Source organism: Podarcis raffonei, chromosome 5 (genome assembly GCF_027172205.1).
Source record: "Podarcis raffonei isolate rPodRaf1 chromosome 5, rPodRaf1.pri, whole genome shotgun sequence".
NCBI classification, from domain to species: domain Eukaryota; kingdom Metazoa; phylum Chordata; class Lepidosauria; order Squamata; family Lacertidae; genus Podarcis; species Podarcis raffonei.
In genome coordinates this window covers 58,515,001-58,534,551 of record NC_070606.1, presented here as the reverse complement: position 1 = coordinate 58,534,551, position 19,551 = coordinate 58,515,001, and the positions used below count along the sequence as shown (strand labels likewise).

The following is a 19,551-nucleotide window of genomic DNA, read 5'->3' as shown; positions in this document are numbered from 1 at the left end:
ACTGGAAAGAAACTAGTCTCAGCAGGAACTAACAACAGCTACTGCGTATTTGGTTATCCTGATCTCAAAGGCAGGAGGTCGCCATGTTACTTGGATTAAGGTGAAAACTCCTACACCAATACATCAAACAATATGTCAATATTTTCTTTATTTTATTTTTTAGAAAAACAATAACCTGACATAAATGGTTACAGAATTAGTACAACAGCGCACGCAAAGGCAGAGACGCTTTGCGTCCCCCTGTAGATAAATAGATAACACATAATAATTATTTCTTTCAAAGCATGCTGAAAGGAAAGGAAAAGCAGTACAAAAAGTTTATGTCGTAGGTCTTTGCCGCCTGCAAACCAGACGGGTATTTATTTATTTTTTAAGACATCAGCCACAACCATTTAAGTACCGAATTAAAGGTACGGAATTACAACTTCGAAAAATAAAGTGCATATTATTTTTGGGGGGGAGAGGAAAAAAAACCAAAAAAACACAGAAAGGATTAGAATAAGCTTTTGAACGAAATATTTCCCTTACCTGGTGATCTGTTCGTTCCTTCTGCCTCTGGTTAGAAATAATATTTAAAAAAGAAAAAAGAAAAAAAAGATTAATCATAATCATAATCGAAGTCGGGAGGGGGGAATCTGGAAAGGAACTATTGATGGGATTTTGGAGGGTTATTTAATTTTTCCTCCAAGCACACTGTATTATCCTGATGCAATAAAGCCTGGCTGTAATGTAATTTTAAAATACATACGTCCAAGCAAATAGTGGGGACAGAATATGACAAGTGTATTTCGACATTATAATTCAAGTGGGCTCCACCTACCATCCGCCTCCCAATTAATGGCCTAACCAAGTTGCAAGAGCCTGCATTGGCCAGACTTGAGAGAGGGAGCTAGAAAGAGACAGGCAGAGCGAGAGGGGGCGAAAAGTGTCATTGAGGCGAAGGGATCGCCTCCCAATCAACAATAACTTGTTAGCAAGAGTCAATTACCTCGCCTCTGCCTCTCGCCGTCTTTTTTTCTCCCCCCAGCCCGAGGAAAAGAGGCTCTCCGGCGCCTCTCGCTCTCCCCTCGCTCTGGAGGAGCCCCCCCTCCGGATTTCGCTGGGGGAAGAGGGCGAGCTGGGGGGGCGAAAGACAGATCTGGGACGATTTGGGGGGTGTCTCCTAAAATAGCAGCTGGGAAGAGAAGCGAGAGGCGAGAGAAATAAAGTGGGACAGGAGCGCCTCGGCCACCTCTTTCCCAGCCAGGACTGCGGACCCTGCCTGGCCGTCCAAGGACGGCTTTCCACCGCCCTCCTTGGCCCCGTCCTCCCTCTTCTCTCTCCAGGGCCAGCAGACCTGCCTCCTGGTGGAGTTGAGGACCTGAAGTTTTGGGGAGTCTTTTTGGAGGGGGGCTGTTCTGTTTTAATTTTTCTCCTCGGTTTCTTTTTTTGCTCCCCGCCTCCTTTTCGGTTGCTCTGCGTTGGCGACTGCAGAAAAGCGAGGGAGGTCATTTCAGGCAAAGAGCGAGCGAGAGAGAGAGAGAGTAGGAAGGGGGCACAGGGGGTGCTGCGGTGGGGAAGGAGCCGGAATCCCCGACGCCCGCCAAGCATGACTTCCAAAGACGACGGCAAAGCCGCCTCGGTGGAGGAGCGCCGGAGAAGCCCGCTGGACCACTTGCCTCCGCCGGCCAACTCCAACAAGCCCCTGACGCCCTTCAGCATCGAGGACATCCTCAACAAGCCCTCGGTGCGGAGAAGTTACACCATCTGCGGGACTGCCCACCTGCTCTCGGCCGCCGAGAAGCACCCTCCGGCCGCCCTGCCGCTCTCCAGTCGGGCGCTGCTCTCGCAAACGTCGCCTCTGTGCGCCCTGGAGGAGCTGGCCAGCAAGACCTTCAAGGGGCTCGAAGTCAGCGTCCTGCAAGCCGCCGAAGGTAAGACCCGCCGCACGCAGCTCGGGCTGATCGGGGGCTCGCTGCCTGCCCCCTTTCCCTGCCTGCCTTCTAGCTGGGGGTGGGGGGTGTTGTGAGGGGAGAGAGATGGTGGCGCGTTTGTGGAGAGCATCGGCGGAGAACTTGGCGCTTGGAGGATGGAGGCGCGGCGGGGGCTTAGGGAGGACCACAGATGCGGGTTCTGGTCTGGACAAGAAGGGGCAGCCCCATCTCTGGCCCCCACAGCCACGCCGGGCCGTTTGGAGAGGAATCCCGCAAACGCTCTGCGGTTTCTTGCCCTCCCCCCTCCCCCAGGCGCAAACTATGTCTTTAGAGAGGAGGCAGCCCACGCGTGAAATCGGTGTGACTACTGCAGCCTGGTTTGTGCACCCAGTCGGTTTCCGCTCCCCCTTCCACCCGTCCGCCCGCCCAAATTATCCTTCTTTCCTCCGGCCTCCATCAAGTCCCCATGGCCATTAAGATGTTGGGGGCGAATAGTAGAGGCCTACTTTCCTTCTTCTGGGCTGGGATTCGAGAGTCCTCCAGGCTGAATCGGTGGTTTGTTTTGCTTTTAAATTCCCTTCTTCCAATGCAGTTAAGGGAACCCCAGAGTAAGGAGAGGGGAGGAGGAGGAAGATGGCAAGAGGGGCCTGCTGGTGTCTTTGGGGGTGCCGGATGGCTTCCTATGGCTTTGTGGCCTGGGAGAGAGACTGGATAAGTCTCGTTGGGCTGCCTGTGTGGGGGGTGAGCGTGAGACTGAAAAGCCTTATTCTGCCTATTTTCAGGAAGGGATGGGATGACTATATTTGGCCAGAGGCAAACCCCCAAGAAAAGGAGGAAGTCTAGGACGGCCTTTACAAACCACCAGATCTACGAACTGGAAAAGCGTTTTTTGTACCAGAAATACTTGTCCCCCGCGGACCGAGACCAGATAGCGCAGCAGCTGGGCTTGACCAATGCGCAGGTGATAACGTGGTTTCAGAATCGCAGGGCCAAGCTCAAGCGGGACCTGGAAGAGATGAAAGCAGACGTGGAGTCTGCCAAGAAACTGGGACCCAGCACCCAGGTGGATCTGGTAGCCATTGCCGAGCTGGAGTCGACCCCCGAAGGGAGAGCGAAGTCGCGCTCCCTTTCGCCTGCCCTCCCCAAGCATGGACTGGAAGGCAGCAACAGTCACCTCCAGCTCTCCCCCGGCTCTCCGCTCACGGACCAGCCGGGCAGCAGCAAGGACTGCTCGGAAGACGAAGACGTGGAAATTGACGTGGATGACTGAGGGGTGGTGGTGGTTGCTTCTTCTTCTTCCTCTTCTCCTCCTCCTCCTCTTCCTCCCCCTCTTCTCTCCCGCCCTCCTTTTGCCCCTCAAACAAAAACAAACGAAGAAATTGACAAATCTCTTCCTCCCCGCCTTCCTTCTCCTCGCGCCCCCTTCCACCAAGACACAAGGAGAGAAAGTGTCCGCTCCTGCGCTCTCCTCATCACCCGGGGATAAAAAAAAAAAAACAGAACAGAACAAAAAAAACAAAAACAAAACCCACGCCGGACTTTAGGGGGAACTGCAAATCAGCTTCCTTGGCGACTCAGTAAATGCGGTTTCTTTTCAACAAAAGCAATAAGCAATATAAAAGAATCACAATTATTGTTAATTATTATTATTAAAGTAGGAAACAATATCCCAACGGCTGCCAAACCAGGTAGCTATCACTTTTTTTTTTTTTTTTGGAACGGTGCAATTATGGATAGCTTCTGTATAAATATTTAAGCATATCTATTGGGTATTTTCTTTTTTTGAGGGTTTGCCTTTTTTTAAAAAAGAATAATAATAACGATATACTTTTTTGTTGTTTATAAAAGGACTCTTAACCTTGGAGTAAATGCCACCTCTTTGATGCTCGGTTAGACGGTTGTTTTGAAAGGTTTTCAAAATCCACTTTATGTGAGAATTGAGTTAAACCGTAGTTCCCTTTGCTCGCATGCTCCCTATATGCACGATTCTTCCCCACACCCTTTTCTTTGGCTTTTTTCTTTGGTTGTTTAATTCTCAATTATTATTATTATTATTTTTTCTGGGATATCGTGGGGGTTTGGGTTCTATCGCAAGTTTAAAATATATACTTTCTTTCCCACCCCCAGCGCCTAGGACTCGGTCCCCAATGAGATTTCTGCCTCGTTTTGCCAATTAAAAGCTATTTTTACCATTTACTGCTATTGTTGTGCTTTTATTAAAAAGGAAAAAGAAAGCTACCTTTCGTATTTTTATATGAAGGTAGTTTTAAGAAAAGAATCTAGACTTATTTTTTACTCTTTTTTAGAATTCTTTTGCATGCTACCGAAATAATAAGACTAATACCGCAGCTCAAAATGATAATATCAACAATAATGAAGAACAGATCCAGCCATCAACAGATGGGAATATTAACGCTATAAATACAAATGTACAGGTTTGAAATGTTTTTCTTTGATCTGTAAAAATAATTTTTTTAAGGCCTGCTTATTTAAGTTACAACAGGGACGGTGTTGCTTTATATCTTGTCTCTTAGAGTTGTACAGACAAGTCTTTTTCCGACACAATAAAACCTTTACAATTTTAATATACACTTTTTAAGGTTTTCTTTGGGAATGAAAGTCTTTAGATATCCCGTTTATCCGTTGTTATATTAAAAAAATGTTCCTTTCGTCACTTTGGGGAGTGATACAAATGTGTTTCAGCTTTGGGTGTCACCAAGTTTCCAGCATTTTGAGCTGGCTGAACTAACAGCAGGAAATCTGCATTTCATACAAGCTACGCGTAGAAATCTACTTAGAACTGAAACTGTATTTCTTTTTTTGGGTGGGGGCGTTATCTTAAAGTAATAAGGCTGGTGAGGCATGTAAGTCACCAAATCCAGAAGCATCCGTGGATTTAAAAATAATGTCTTATAAAGCCCGCGCGCCCGCGCGTGTGTCTCCCCACACATACACCATACACTTCCATTCCAAAATATAGTCTATATAGAAAACATGGTTAAGCAGCAATACATCCGTGTTTTGCATATATACGCATTTCATACGTAGCAGACATAGATAAGAGCCCTTCCCTCAGTTTGCATCTAAGAACATTAAAAAACAAACAAACACAATAATTGAGAACTATCCCTAAATCATGGCGGAATCGTCCAGTGTTCATAAAGACAATTAAAGTAACATGTTAGAATCGCTTGTTTTAAGGGGGCGCGGGCGGGGGCTGCAAAGGGAAACGGGGGATTAAAGAGAAAACGGGGATTAATTTTTTTTCTGCAGAGCTGCCAAAACAAACACACACACAAACAAACAAACAAACAATAACCCTTCAGGTAAATTTTGCTTTCTTTACTATCGTGTATGTACCAAATGCTAATTTAATTTACAGCTCCCCCTTTATGTCTTTCTAAACGTGTATCTCCCTTTCCCCCCCAAATACCGCGCCCTGCCTTTTTGACCCACCAACGTGGTGTTTCCCTATTCTTGGTAAAATTTATGTGAGAAGCACAAATCTGGTGTACATAGTGGCCTAGTTAAAAGAGTGGGGGGGGGGAGGTGGGTTTGGGAGAAGGAACTGGGTTCCGGCGACGAGAGGGGGGACAGCGTGGCTGGGAGGGGAGGGGAGAGAGAAGAGCGTTTTTGGGGGGCCAGTTTCTCCGAGGCGAAATCAATCTTTCTCCTCTTTGAAAATGGATGGCGTTGTAATTTTTAGCGTAAAGCATGAAAACTGGGGACAAATGAGGCCTCTTCTGTGAAGTGACAAGCGACAATGGAGCATGCTCTCCCTCCTGCGGCTCGCCATGCTGAAACAAGCGTGCGCCTCCGTCGCGAAAAGGACCGAACCGCTTGGAGACCATATGGTTTTTGAATTTTCCTCACAATTTCCAGACAATTTGATGGATTAGGTTAACCCTCCCTTCCACTGTTTAACTCCACAATAATGGGAGTGGAGCTCCCTTTCCTCCCTCCGCCCCCCACTTCCATCGCCCCCTCCTCCCCTGCGCTGGGGCATCTGCGCCTTTAGACGGGCCGCCCATTCTTCTCCTTTCTCTCTTGGCATTTGGAACAAGTCTATGAATTACAATGAAAGGCACTTTCTTTAGTATTATTTGGGAGAGCACTTGTCTCCCGCCCCCACCCCCTTTTTCCCTTTAAAGGGGGATGAGGGGGTCTGTTTGCAATGGATTTGTTTGACTTCTGTCCAGATATCACGCGAAGCCTTCAATCTTGTCCTTAAGTGTTTTTATGCTAAGCAGGCAAATCGTAAAAGGCTGAGAAACTGTGACATTTATGTGAAGATCTAGTTAAAGGGCTTTATTTGTTTTCTTTATTTGCTCTTACCCTCCCCTCCCCCTCTGGATTCTCTTTCTCTTCTCCCCCCCCCCGCCCCACCTCCCAAGCTTTTTATCCTTTTGTCTTCGAATAGATTTAATGAGGCTGCAAAAACCGATGCAAGTCAATGTAAGCAAGGAAATGTGGTTTTGTTTTGTTTTCGAATAGAGAGATTGAGGGCTGAAGAGGGAGAGAGAGAGAGAGAGAGAGAGAGAGAGAGAGAGAGAGAGAGGAGGTGTGGGGTTGGGGAGAGGGTAGGATAACACCGGAGTTCATTTGGACTTGTGAGCTATTGACTCCAGTGTTCAAACGCAAGAGATGGATGGAGCCAGAGAAGCACCACACAAGTTTGCCACACGTGGCATTACAAGCCAGAGAGCTGCTTTCTTTAGCTTGGGGTTTTTTCCCCCTCCCCTTTCTTGCAGCATGTTAATTTGGCCAGAAAAGACGGGGCTGATTGTTGACTGCAGCTCGCTTTGCTAGGTTTGTCAACAACCTTTCAAAGCGCGACACACGAGCCCCCGGAAGCCCCACCGCGTCCAGTGGGGGACAGATTCCCGCCTGACCAGGTTAGGGGTCGAGAGAGGGAAGAGCCCGGGCAAGGCTCTCCATTCTTTTCTCGCGAATGGGTCTTTCAAGCTTCCTGGTTTTCAGACTGTTCTTCCAGCTTAGATGGAATAAGACTTTTCAGAGCAAGGGATTGATCTTCTCGCTATATGGTATTTTTCACTCCGCGTTCTGCTTTTAATGGAAAGGGCTGATTAAAAAATAATGATGATGGGGGGACACGATGGTTAAATACATGCCGAATTTGAATCGATGCCACTTCGGATCGAACCGGTCGTCGTGGCCCTTGGGTGGGAGGGAGCCCTGCCTGCTCTCTCTTGTCTCCCCGCAGTTGTTACTCTTGAGACTTCATCCCGCAAACCGGGAGGAAAAATTATAACCAGACAAAAGCAATACATGTTTCCTTCTCAGGGTATATTGTATCTCTCTTTCTCTCCGGTAGCCCCAACTTGGAGCTTGATAGGTTGTATATTTTCCGAGACAGACGGAGTTTTGTGGAAAGGGGTGTTCCAGGCGAAACAAGAGACATCTTGACACCCAGACGTGCCAAAGCTGAGTGGACATTTGATGAAATCACCACTCGACACAAAAGCCCCGAGCAAGGGAGACTGTTATCTCTCGCCAAAAGAGGGACGGCGGGGAAAGAGGGCGGTGGGGAGGGGGGGGGGAGAGACGAGCGGCAGGGCGATCCGGCATTTAAAAAACCCCCAAAACAAAACCCGGTCATATTTTGTTGGATGTCTGTTTTTAGAAAGAATTTGTACACGTCTAACGGAATAGGTATCTCTCTGATTAAGAAGAGCGGAAGCCGGGTTTCACTATTAGCACGAATAAAACTTGGCCTTCTTGGAATTGCAGAGAGACCCAATGTCTTCCTCCTTTTCTAATAGGAGATTCTCAGAAATGAGAGACTCCGTCGTGCGGGCGGAGGGAGCGGTGAGTTTTAGGCTGGATCCCTTCGGGCGATTACTAGGGAGTAAGCCCCATTCGGGTAAGTTGGGCAGACTTCTGAATGATCAGGGCGGGGGTGCTTTTTGATGGCACCTCTGCGTGGAATAAAGTATTTGAAACCAAGCAAGTCTGACACCAGGACCCTAAACCTTCCAGGTGTCCGCCTGGCGCTGCAATCTTGCAAGCTGGCTCCTTTGTGTCTTCACTCAGAACTAACTTAGCCCGACTTTGTCCAAAGGAGGACTTGCTACGCCACGGTGCAAACGACTGAATCCTTAAAGTCACACGCAACTCTACTTCCTATGCAATGTTGCATAGCCAGGAGGAACTATTATTTGCAGGAAAAATAAGCCTGTCAAAAAATTAATTCCGGAGGGGCGCAACTGTGTAGCTGGGACCTCCCTCCCTCCTTAATTCCCTCCCCCTTTACCGCCCCCCTGTTATCCCTATGCCATTGATCCTACTGTAATTTCTCTGAAGTTTCCAGATCGCTGGGTCTGAGCTAGTCTCCCTCTAGCTGTCTGTTTGTCATGTAAATTCCCCCACCCCGAATTTTTTATTTTAGGGGCGCTGTCCTGTCCAGTCCTGAGCCCTGGGGGCGCGAGGCGGGACAAGAGGCCTGCTGCGCGAGTGTCATCTGGATCCGCGCTTTCCCCCTTGCGTCGCGCCGCTCGGCGAAGCGGCAGGCTGGGGGGTCATTTGCGCTTGTAGGACGCGCTAGATTAGCTGCCGATTCCGTGTTGGGAGCGCGTGTTTAGCCAACGGAATCCGCGTTGGGTGTTGTTTGTCTCCAGCAGGTGCGCTTTTCCGAGCTGGCGCCGGGTTCGCCCTCCTGCCTTGGTGGGAGTGTGGGGGACTGGACGGCGGTGCTGGGTGCGAATCTGGACGTGCTGCGGGCGCATCCGGAGAGATAATCAAACAAAGAAACCCTCCAGCTGGACCCCAACCCCAGTTTTATTCTGACCCCTTTCCATAACCTATGAGAATCGCGTGCCTTCCCATAATTATTCTTCCGCCATCACCAACATTTTGCCTGGTTCTTTAAACTCGTTCGTGTGTGCGCTCGCACGTGGGGCGGCAAATGTTTGCCGGAAACGCCCCCGTGTTTTGCTGACACTGTCCAATCCCCTCCTGGCCCCGGAAATGTGCAGATCTGATCCCACTGCAGCTGGGCTCGTTCCCCTTTTTTTTTTGCAGGGGGAGATGCGCTGGAGCGCCCCGCCCCTCACCCCCCTTACACACACACACACACACACCTCAGCCTTAATTTAGGACCATCCTTAGCCCCCCCCTCCTTCCTGTACTTTGGGAGCCGAGGGAAGACCCGAATTTGCCTCCTGCTGTCTTAAAGGCTCGCCTTTGTTGGTTGGCTTCGCATTGGGCTCCCAAAGGTAACAGTGAGGACCCCCCCCTCATTTCTCCCCGCGTCCCTCCCTTCTGGCGGGGCTGAGGGAGACGGTTGAGTCAGTGAAATTCAGTTCCTTATTTTATGAGGTGTCAGGGTTGATGTCAGACGTGGCAACGATAACTAATACTACCGTCTGAGAGACCAGAACGTGGTAATTAATCCCAAAGACTTAAGTGTATTTTAGTTCAGGAGGAAAAAAAAATCACTAATTCAATCGTCCGGAAAATTGAAGTTTGATGCATGAGTCCCTGTTGAAAGGGAAGGCGCTTTTTTTCTTCTTCTTCTCCTTCCCTCATTCGGATTCTGGGGTTGAAGCTGAAGTCGCATCTCTCCTCTTTCCTGTTGTAGTTCTGCGCGCGCGCGCGCGCACACACACACACACAGAGAGAGAGAGAGAGAGAGAGAGAGAGAGAGAGAGAGAGAGAGAGAGAGAGAGAGACCCTATCTAAATCACACACTGTTTAATTCACACCTAGGTAGCTGGATCAGTGGCAAAGGCATAAACGTTGTACTCCTACGCATATTTAAGTTCCCACCACTCCAAATGTACTTCGGAGTTAAGATCATTTAGAGATTCGCTGCAGGGCTGCAATCCTATAGAAATATCTCCAGATGAATTTGAGTGGGATTGTGCTGATAGCTGTGCCCGCAGGCATGTGTGCGAGATATGCGCACACACTCTCACACACATATATGTACACGTGTGTGTATATATACATCCACTGTTACAAACATTATATACATGCATTACACCCAAGTGGTAGGACTTAGTGAGCATCTCTCTCAGAACCCGCCCCCCCTTTCAGAAATACATAGCTGTAGCCGTATCGTTAGAAAACAGTGTCGCCATACATACCCACCCACAATAAATCCCCTATTACGGTACCTACGTACCATTACGCACGTGGCCTGCGCACCAACGTTTGCACACAGCTTCATGGAAGACAATGTTACCCCACACCCCACGCTGCCAGCACCCACAATCTCAAGACCCTCCTAGGGAACACCTGCAGCGGTCCTTAGAAAACCAGGCCACGCTTGTGGGGTAGAGCCACACATACTTTTACACCCCCGCGGTCGAACTTCCAAAGCGGTCCTCTTGGCCAATATTGGACGCTTCCTTTGGATCGTTACATAATCTGACCCCCGACCCCTCTCCCCTTAATGGCTGATGCCTGTAAGCAGATGCACAGGTTCCACGGCGTAACCTTTTACATCTGTTTCAGTACATCAAAGGTATCATTTTTTGAGAAGGAGATATTTGGCGTGCCTGCTGTTGCTATTTGGGCTGCCGAAGCAAGAGTAGATGGAGAGGGGGAATCAAGTTACTTAGGGCTCCTTAATCCTTGCCTTCTCTCTCCTTCTTTGATAGATGGGCTCGGTTGTTTGTGCTTTGGACGCGCGGGGCAAGTGTGCGTCTCCGCAGGAATGCCTTTTGTGTCTGGAGAGGAAGGCGCCCCGGCCGCACGGAAATATACTAGGCAGGTAAAAGTCAACTAAGCACGCAAGGGCCACGTGCCTTGGAACGGCGGCGTTTTTGGTCTAGTCAATCCGGTTCAATCAGCGGGAGACAGCAGTTCGGATCCTGCCTCTGCCATGGATTTATTGGGCAGCTTGGAACAATTTCCAGAAGGGTGGGTCGTCTTAGTCTGTTGTAGCAAAAACAAAGAAACAGAAAACAGTACAGAGTCTTGTAGCGAAAGCTTTTTGCGGACAACAGTACACGTCTAAGTTTCCAAAACAAGCGTTGGGCAACACACTCCCCGCCCCCAAGGCTCAGTTCCACAAGCAGCAGTATCATGTCAAATAGCTTTCCCTGGTCAGGGCTGTACCACTTCACCTGGATGCTGGCATATTTGCATGTTCGCAAAGGCATGGCTTCTCCTACTCCTTGGGAGGGAAGTGATTATGGCTTTTCATCCACCTTCTCGACTCTTCAGAGGTAGATGGAAGGAAGGTATTAGAAAACACATAACAAGAGAGACTGGAGAACCTTATTGTTTTTTTGATGAAGGAGCATTCAAGTGTGTGAGCGCCCACTTGCAGTCTGAAGTGGTACAGCCTCAACACAGATTTGCCATCTCAGGGAGAGCCTAGTCTAGATTGAATCAGCTCGTGGATTGCGGTGAGCATGAACTGAAAGGGCAATAAAGATAAACAAGGATTACATGGGAGTAGAACGCGACTATGCCTTACCATAGCCTTCCACAAACGCTGATAAACTGAGCGGGGTTGGCTGACCGCGTTTTGAAGGGAGTGAAGTAATGCCTAAAACCATTAGGCCCAGATTCGTCCAGATTCTAAAATGACCCGACTGAACCAATGAAGGATTCTGTTTACACCTGTGACAACACCGATAGATCATTCCTATGATTAGCTAATATATCACCGACAGACAGACAGATTTTTAAAAACGAAGTTGTTTAGTTGTAAATAATCCCTCTCTCGGTACTTTTATAAGGAATTTAAGGATATGCCCGTACCGTTTAGACCAGCGGTCCTTATCTTCGCCGCTGAGATCCTCGGGTATTTTAATCGGTCAGTGAAATGAAAAATATTAGATCACTTGTCAACCCTACTCAGATTTTATCTGAAGCTTCTAAAGATCACCCCTCACCGCCTCTCAACTTCTTCTCAACACTTCTCAATCATTAGCGAATTTCTAGTAGCAGTGTTTAAGCAAATCTTCTCCATCACTGAGATTCTGTCATGGATACCATTTATTTTGACCACCCCAAATCTGTACCTCTTACCAGGCAACAGCGGCCATTTGATACTCCTGGGAAGTGAACTTCTCGTCCACGACTGCTTAGTATATCTTTCTGGCCCCAATCCCTATGACTTCAACAGGAGTCGGAGACTAAGACATAAAATCGTCGAGGCATTCCAGGTCATTTTATCTCCATCCCACGAGTTTCATATTTGTGGGTCAGCACTGCTATTCAAGACATAGCAGTAGGACCAGGAAAGCGATGGCAATGCTACTTCCAAGCGCCAAGAAGTGGCCCAAACAAGTGAGAGCCAGGGATGTGTAGTGGACCGACTGTTGGATCTGGGAGACCGGAGTTCAAATCCCCACTCAACCACAAGGACACAAGGAGAACCTGCTGGATCATGCCAATGGCTCATCTAGTTCAGCATCTTGTTCTCTTAGTGGTCAACCAAGATGCCTATGAGAAACTCGCAAGAAGGACATTCTCCCCGCCTTCGGTTTCCAGCAACTGGTTTTCAGAAGCTTCCTGCCTCCAATCATGAAGCTCCCTGGGTGACCTTGGGCCAGCCACTGTCTCTAGGCCTAACCTGCCCTGCAGGTTTGTTGTGAAGATAAAATAGGGGAGCCAGTGGCGTAGCGTGGGGGGTGCAGGGGGGGCCAGCCGCACCGGGCGCAACATCTGGGGGTTAGGGTTAGGGGGCGCAAATCCACGGGTTAGGGGGCGCAAATCCACGGGTTAGGGGGCGCAAATTACTTGCCTTGCCCCGGGTGCTGACAACCCACGCTACGCCACTGAGGGGAGCATCATGAATGCCACCTTGGGCTCCTTGGAGGAAGGACGGGATAAAGATACATCAATAAATGCGAGAGCTTCACAGTAGAAATTTGGTATATGGTGCTTCTCTCAGTTTCAGTGGTGAGAGAAGAAGGCTGAGTGCGCCCCATGCATTTAAAGCACCCACCCCAAAGAACCCTGGGGGATGTAGCTTACCCACTGCAGAGCTACAATTTCCAGCACCCTTAACAAACGAAAGCTCCCAGGATTCTCTGGAGGCGGGAGAAGCGCTTTCAATGTATAGTGTGGACGCCGCCCAAGCCACACCTGCCTGCTCCGTGGTTATTTAAGGCTCCAGGCTCCTGTTGACAGGAGAGTCCTTAAAAAGGCAGGTGATGGCAGACTAAGCGCCCAAGAAAAGTGATGCAGAGGGAATGATTTCATGCCAGGTCTGCAGGAAGGAAGATTTAGTTGGCTGAAAGAAATCCCGAGTTTATCGACGTCAGTATGAAAACAAACCCTGAATTTAAACGGAACAGTCTTTAATCCCAATTCAGAGCGGGCCGAACAGTACTATAAGGAATTGAGCAAAATGGCTCAGAGGCGGTACCTGGTTCTGCCTTGGCAATGCAACCTCTGCGGGACTCGTGAATGAAGCCCGGCCTGGAATTCAGCTACTGGCAATCGGGGGAAGGTAAGAACCGGAAGTGATGCCCTGTCCGTCCGTCGGTTGGTCCAGTCTCTTCCACCTAGACAAGAATGATCAAAGCAGGTCAGCGAGCGGAACGGGCAGCATTCATTCTGACAGAGCATCTCTGCTTACAATAGCCTGGTGACTGTCAGAAATTCAGAGGATTTCAGGCAGCCTATGCATTCCCAACCATCGTCATCCAACTGATTGGTTTCAAAGTAGTTGGGTGGGTTTCTGGTGTGTGAAGTTTAGTAGAATGCTTGAATGTGTGTCAGCTAACATACCCATACTAAATAAGTTCACTGGGACAGAAGTATGTTACATTGACTTTCAGGGACTGTTAGAAGTTCACCATGTGCTCTTTCTAAATAAATTTATTTAGGGTGATTTGGAAGTGATGGGGAATTAACTTGTCTCGATTTATGACGATTAATTTTTGATCAAGCTTATTCAAACAGTTAACAGAGTTATCTAGGGCTTTACTTTAATAATACAAGTGATTCTGGGGACAATAATGGTTTTTGTAACCCTTTGACTGTCTTGCCTGAATCAGGACATCCATTTCCATTTGCGATTAAAAAGCTTACATTTTGCAAGTGCAAGTTTAGGCGTGTCTCTTCAGAAGTAAGTCCCGTTCAGTTAAAGGAGACTTGGTCCCAATAAAATGTCTGTAGGATTGCACGCTTAATCAGCTGTGAATGAACTAATCCATTGTCCAAAGCTCTCAGCTGTCCATAGGACTATGTATTGCAATCTCTTTTAATTAAAGACAGTAAGGTGCACATTTCTGTATGGATTGAAGATAACTCCCCGCCTTTCATTACGGTATGTAGAAGTAAAACAAACCCCTTCCGTATGTTGTTTAGCATTCTTCGTGTGAATTATGATTTTAAATATCGTTCTTCACACATTCCCCCCCCCCAGGTGTATGTAGCTTCTCACCCTCTGTTGAAAATGGAGGGAATGCATGCAGGGGTTCTTCCAATTGTTCCAACCGCAACCCCCCCATCCAAAAAAATCCAGGATTTCTACTTGAAGGCGAGTGGAGACTGGCACAGACACTGTGCTAATCTACATGAAATTATTGAACGTGTGTTGCTTTATAGCTTCGTGCTTTTCTTCCCCACCGTCCTTGTGAGGACAAGCGCGCACTCTTAGAAGCAAGGCTTCTCCAGGTCTATATGCAATTTGTAGGACTTTTCTGGTTCTTTTCCTCCCGTAAGTTCACCGCAGAGAGACGGCTGCTTTGTTCTGAAGGTCAGAAAGCGCGGGGTGTGCTTAAAATGCGCGAGACTTATCGAAAGCAAACGTTCGTTGGATTGCCGCATCTTCAAAATCAAGACCAGGGCTGTGCCTTCAAAGCACTTTCTTTTCCTCTCCAGGAATTCTGGGCTTTGTAGTTGAGAGTGGGGGCTAAACAGCAACACTTTGCAAACTACAGTGCCCAGAATTCTTTGGGGGGGGAATGGGCTTAAAGGTACAGGTATAGTGCGTTCACAGCTCTAAAATGATAAAATATCACCACTTTGACTAATTTGCACCCTAATTTTAAGTTTTGTCTTGTTTGAAAAGTGAGGATCTGATGAAAGAAGAACCTGGTCAGAAGTTCACGGACTACCTTTGATGGAGAATCCTAATATCTTGAACCCCTCCCCCCATCATGGATATGATTTAGAGCTCCCTACCTGACGTCGTTAGAGGAGTTATTGTGCGTAGTTTGCCAGGCAGCTAGCTAGCGGGGGAGTTGGGGAGAGAGCGAAAATTACTGCCCGATCCTGAAAATCGGAGAACATTTCATTGATGGACCGTCTTAGTAACGCGCTGCGGAACCGTCGCTTTGATTGCTGGCCTGCTTTGGTTCCAACGTCGCAGACCCTTCCTCTTATTAAAATAATAAAGGCGTGCAAATATAGCCGGGCCCTGTTTGAAGTAGTGCTGCACTGGTTACGTCTACAGCCCTCTCCTTACCGGGGTCCGGCGAAGCTTTTCCAGCTAATAAAACTAGGCAGGGAACGCATTCCGGGTAAACTGAAAACGAGATGAGGAACAAAGCCCTGAGACATTTGGAGCAAATGGAGGCATGGAGCTTCCGCGAGCCCGCGAAGAACTCTCCACTGTGGACCTCCAAGATCTATGGGGCGGGTTTCTTCTTGCCCTGCTTCGGCCGTTCAAGCTGGGACTGACCCTGGGACGTCCTGTATAGAAAGCACGCGCTCTACTCTGGAACTTTGGTCCCTTCCTGAACTGAATGTTTAGCTTACTCTTTGCATGTCCTGGTTTATTTTTTTGCTGGCTCCACCACAAAGGGTGAAGGCAGCTGTGCATTAACTTTGTGGACTGACTACTTTAGGCATAGCTGTCAACGTTTCCCTTTTTAAAAGCGAAATTCCCTTATTCCGAATAGGATTCCCCGCAAGAAAAGGGAAAAGTTGACAGCTATGCTTTAGGATATCTTCGTATGTGTTTCATAGCTGTTCCTGCTTCCACAGTTGTTTTCTATAGGCAACATTTTTTTACTGGCGCCATCTGTGTTTGTATCTGGCACCGCCCCCACCCCCCAAACCAACCCACAGCTTCAAACTCTTCTCTTTTATTTCTTTTCTATACATATTTATTTATAGTTTTAAAAAACTAGACAGCCTTTCACAAAATCTTAAGGCAGTGTACAGAGTTAATATAATAAAAGTGCAACAATAAATCCTCATATTCTTGCTTCTGTCAACAATAAGATTTGTGGGTTGAAATCTAGCAACCAACCATTGCCATTTTTGATCTCCAAAGTTTGCCAAATCACAAAATGTAAAATTAAAAAGAGGAAATGAAAAATCTAGAGTGGCAGTGTCTGTTCAGCAGACAGCATTATAGACGAGCCTGTGCTGAATAAACTTAGGAAGTCTTCATCATAGAATAGTAATAATCTACAATTCAGAACAGGAATGGGGAACCTGTGCCCTTCCAGATATTGTTGTATTCTGTCTCTCATCAGCGCCAGCCAGCATGGAAGGTGGGCAGGGCAAAAGGTTCTCCTTCCTTAGTCTAGAGCACAGAAAGGTTATTTCCCAGTTTAGTCTTCTCTCAATTTCTGCCATACAGGATTTGGGGGAGGGGTGAATGGGCTAGGATGAAACAAGACATTCAAGACAGTATTTAAGTTCCATGTCTCTGGTGATGAAGTATAGTAGAACACTTGAATGTTTGTCTAGACCAGGCACCCCCAACCTGCAGCTCTCCAGATGTTTTGGCCTACAACTCCCATGATCCCTAGCTAACAGGAACAGTGGTCAGGGATGATGGGAATTGTAGTCCAAAACACCTGGAGGGCCGAAGTTTGGGGATGCCTGGTCTAGACTCAAGGCTCTTCCTGGGTTCTCCTTATGACTCTGATGGCAATAGACAGAAGACAAAGCCTTGGATGTTTTCCATAATTTTGGTCTTGTTAAGTGTTAATATTTTCTTGTAGGGAAGTTAAATGATCTTCTCCCCACCCCACAAGTGACCAAAGGGCCAATGAAGTTTACGACATTCTATTAAAGACCTCTGAAGGCCTGGTATTAAATATAAATTCTGCCTTACAACTGTTTTGATGTTTGCCACCCTGGGTTCCTTTGGGAGGAAAAGCGGGATACAAATTTAAAATATATGTGAATGAATATATGATGAAGATTTTTAAACTAGCATTGGGAAATTAGTTCCTATTTATGCTGCTGCAAACCTTTCCACAGTAAGGACTTATCAGGGAGACTTTCTCTGAAGTTGTGCCAGAAAAATTAATGGGAGTATTATTCTAGAGGCAAAGAGTATTATTCTGGAGGCTTCTGAACAGAATTGGGCCTGAAGATCATTAAGGTTGCAATCCTATTTATACCCAACATTGAACTCAATGGGCCATATTGCTGACATCTGCAGGATTGGACAGTAAGTTCCAATGGAAAAGATATAGCAGAAACCCAAACTGTATTGTGTACAAGTAGAATCTAAGAGGCATCCATCTAGTAATGCATGAAAACCAAATACATTTATCTGATGGGCCTCCTTTTAGAACAATTAACACTGCTATATGGAGGTTGTATGCTCAACTTTCCCCCTGCAAACCATGGAAGAATTCATCACAGTCTCTTTGGGTTGTGCTGGAACATTGTTATAGCCTTGTGTGTGTGTGTGGAGAAATCTTCTCACAATAACAACTATTTTTGACTGCAAAGGAGTGATGTTCTAGAGGGCACCAAGGGTGCATGGCAGAAATCACAACCGATATGGTGATACCTCAGATTGGACCATGCTATGAAATCAGGGTAAGATAAAGACTTATTTACTTTATGACACTCCAGTTCAAGGTAAGGACACATGAAGACAAATGATAGGTCTCAATGTTTTTCAAGGAACTCAGAGAAAGCACGTTTGTGAGAGATTTTCAGGATTTAGCCTTGCAATCATTTTTCAGTATGAGTCCTACAATATGAGGAGCAATAATAGAATGAGCATACACAGAGTGCCCTTCCATCACTGCTCACTAACCACAAATAACCCCCACACATTTAGGGTTAGAGAAAAAAGGACCTTCATGTTTGCCTCTTATTTCATAAATTAAAAGCAAGCTCAGTACTATCTGAGATATAGAAACAGCCTTGACATCAGCAAATATGATAAATGAATCTTTGGACCCCTGGGGCCTGAGGCAGTTCCATAAAAACACAAGAAGTGACTTGCCAGATCACAGAAGGTCATCTATCTGTTTCCAGTGGGACAGTCTCATGTTCACAAGCAGGACGTGGTGATAGACACTCCCTGGTAGAAGCGTTCTTACTTCTGGTCAACAGAGAGGTTCAATTCACTATCCTGCCTAATGCCCATTAAAAGACCTATCATCCCTGAATTTGTCTTATTTGAATTTCTAGTGGGTTGGCTGTTGTTGAAGAGATCACCTCTGGAATTGGGACTCATGGTTCTGGGCATCAGTTTTTAATATGTGTGGTCCCACTGTAATAGCCCAGGTGGTAAAGGGGAAGTGTCATGCTTCTTATTCATTTCTGCATTGTAGGGGCCTCTGTCACATTTCACTGGTTGCTCAAGGTGAACCCATAACGCCAACACAATCCATGCGCAACACACCCTTTCCCTTATATATCAATATCCAAGACAGTAATCAGACAATCGATTTTAGGCCAGCTATGAACAGAAACGGATGTAATGAGCGGGTCAGGAAAGGACCTTCGAAGAAAGGTGACAAAAAAAAGTAACCAGATAATATATATCAGTGTTTTACTGCCACAACTGGGCAGAGAGCTCTATGACTCTATTACATTGATATCCACAGTTATATTCTGAATATGGAAGATACCATGAATACATTGTGCGATACGTTTCCAAAAAGGATACATTTAAAATACAAAAATACATATATCTATGCACTAGATTGCTATGTATGTTTCTCTATACATGTGCTTACAATCTGTGTGCATAGACATGATGACATCCAATACGCATATACTTAATTTATAGGACATATACCATTCAAAGGGGAAAGGGTGCATTTAGTGTGCTTATAGTTATTACAAGTGTATGTACATGTTTCCAGCATTTTATTATCCTCTTCATTTCTATAGTACATGATGGTGTGAAATGTGCTTTTCAAATAATATGATCATTTATTCTCTCGGAGAGCTTGGCATGTGTGTGCCCATTTTGCACATGGAGAATGAAAAGACTGTGATTTGCTCAGACTGCAGCCATTCTGCTACAGAGATGTGTGTGCAAATAAATAGGCAACGGGGAGGAGGAGGAGAATATATTTCTAGCTATTATCAGAGGAAGTGTATTAGCAATCCCAAACAATAGCTCATTCTATATAACAGGAGTAGCCAACATGGTGCTCTCCGCATGTTTTGGACAATGCCCAGCATCTCTTAACATGACCAATCTAAATGGTGCTGATGGGAGTTGTAGTCCAAAGCATCCACGTTGCCTCTGACATATAATATATTGCTACCCTGGGCTCCTTCGGGAGAAAATGCGGGATATAAATTAAATAAGCATCACATAGCTGTGAAGAGTACAAAACGAAACTGGATTCACTTTTGGGATGATCACACTTCCGGACTCCACTTTTTAAGGTCACTCCACTCATCTGCCTTCCACACCGAAATACAGCAGGCAGATCTTCCAATCGTTTCTATTTCTATGCCAGGAAACACTACGTCTGCTCAATTT

The 19,551-nt window shown here is 46.7% G+C and overlaps 1 protein-coding gene and 1 long non-coding RNA gene across 2 annotated transcripts in view; one reads left to right on the top strand and one right to left on the bottom strand.

Moving 5' to 3' along the window:
* Positions 1 to 889, bottom strand: part of LOC128414313 (uncharacterized) — a 66,871-nt gene extending 65,982 nt beyond the window's left edge. The window contains exon 1 of the long non-coding RNA XR_008330640.1: positions 529 to 889. This is a non-coding gene — a long non-coding RNA (uncharacterized LOC128414313). The remainder of the gene's footprint in view (positions 1 to 528) is intronic.
* On the top strand, positions 863 to 4,498 carry LBX1 (ladybird homeobox 1). Its single transcript, XM_053389407.1, has 2 exons — positions 863 to 1,913; positions 2,696 to 4,498. The coding sequence occupies exons 1-2, from the start codon at positions 1,589 to 1,591 to the stop codon at positions 3,181 to 3,183; spliced, it is 813 nt and encodes a 270-aa protein (XP_053245382.1). The 5' UTR covers positions 863 to 1,588; the 3' UTR covers positions 3,184 to 4,498.
* The last annotated feature ends 15,053 nt before the right edge of the window (positions 4,499 to 19,551 follow it).

What these genes read in the sequence shown, in the direction of transcription:
- LBX1 (XM_053389407.1), top strand. Translation starts at nt 1,589, where the DNA reads ATGACTTCCAAAGACGACGGCAAAGCCGCCTCGGTGGAGGAGCGCCGG. An exon ending in CGTCCTGCAAGCCGCCGAAG is followed by an intron (nt 1,914 to 2,695) that starts GTAAGACCCGCC and finishes GCCTATTTTCAG; the next exon opens with GAAGGGATGGGATGACTATA.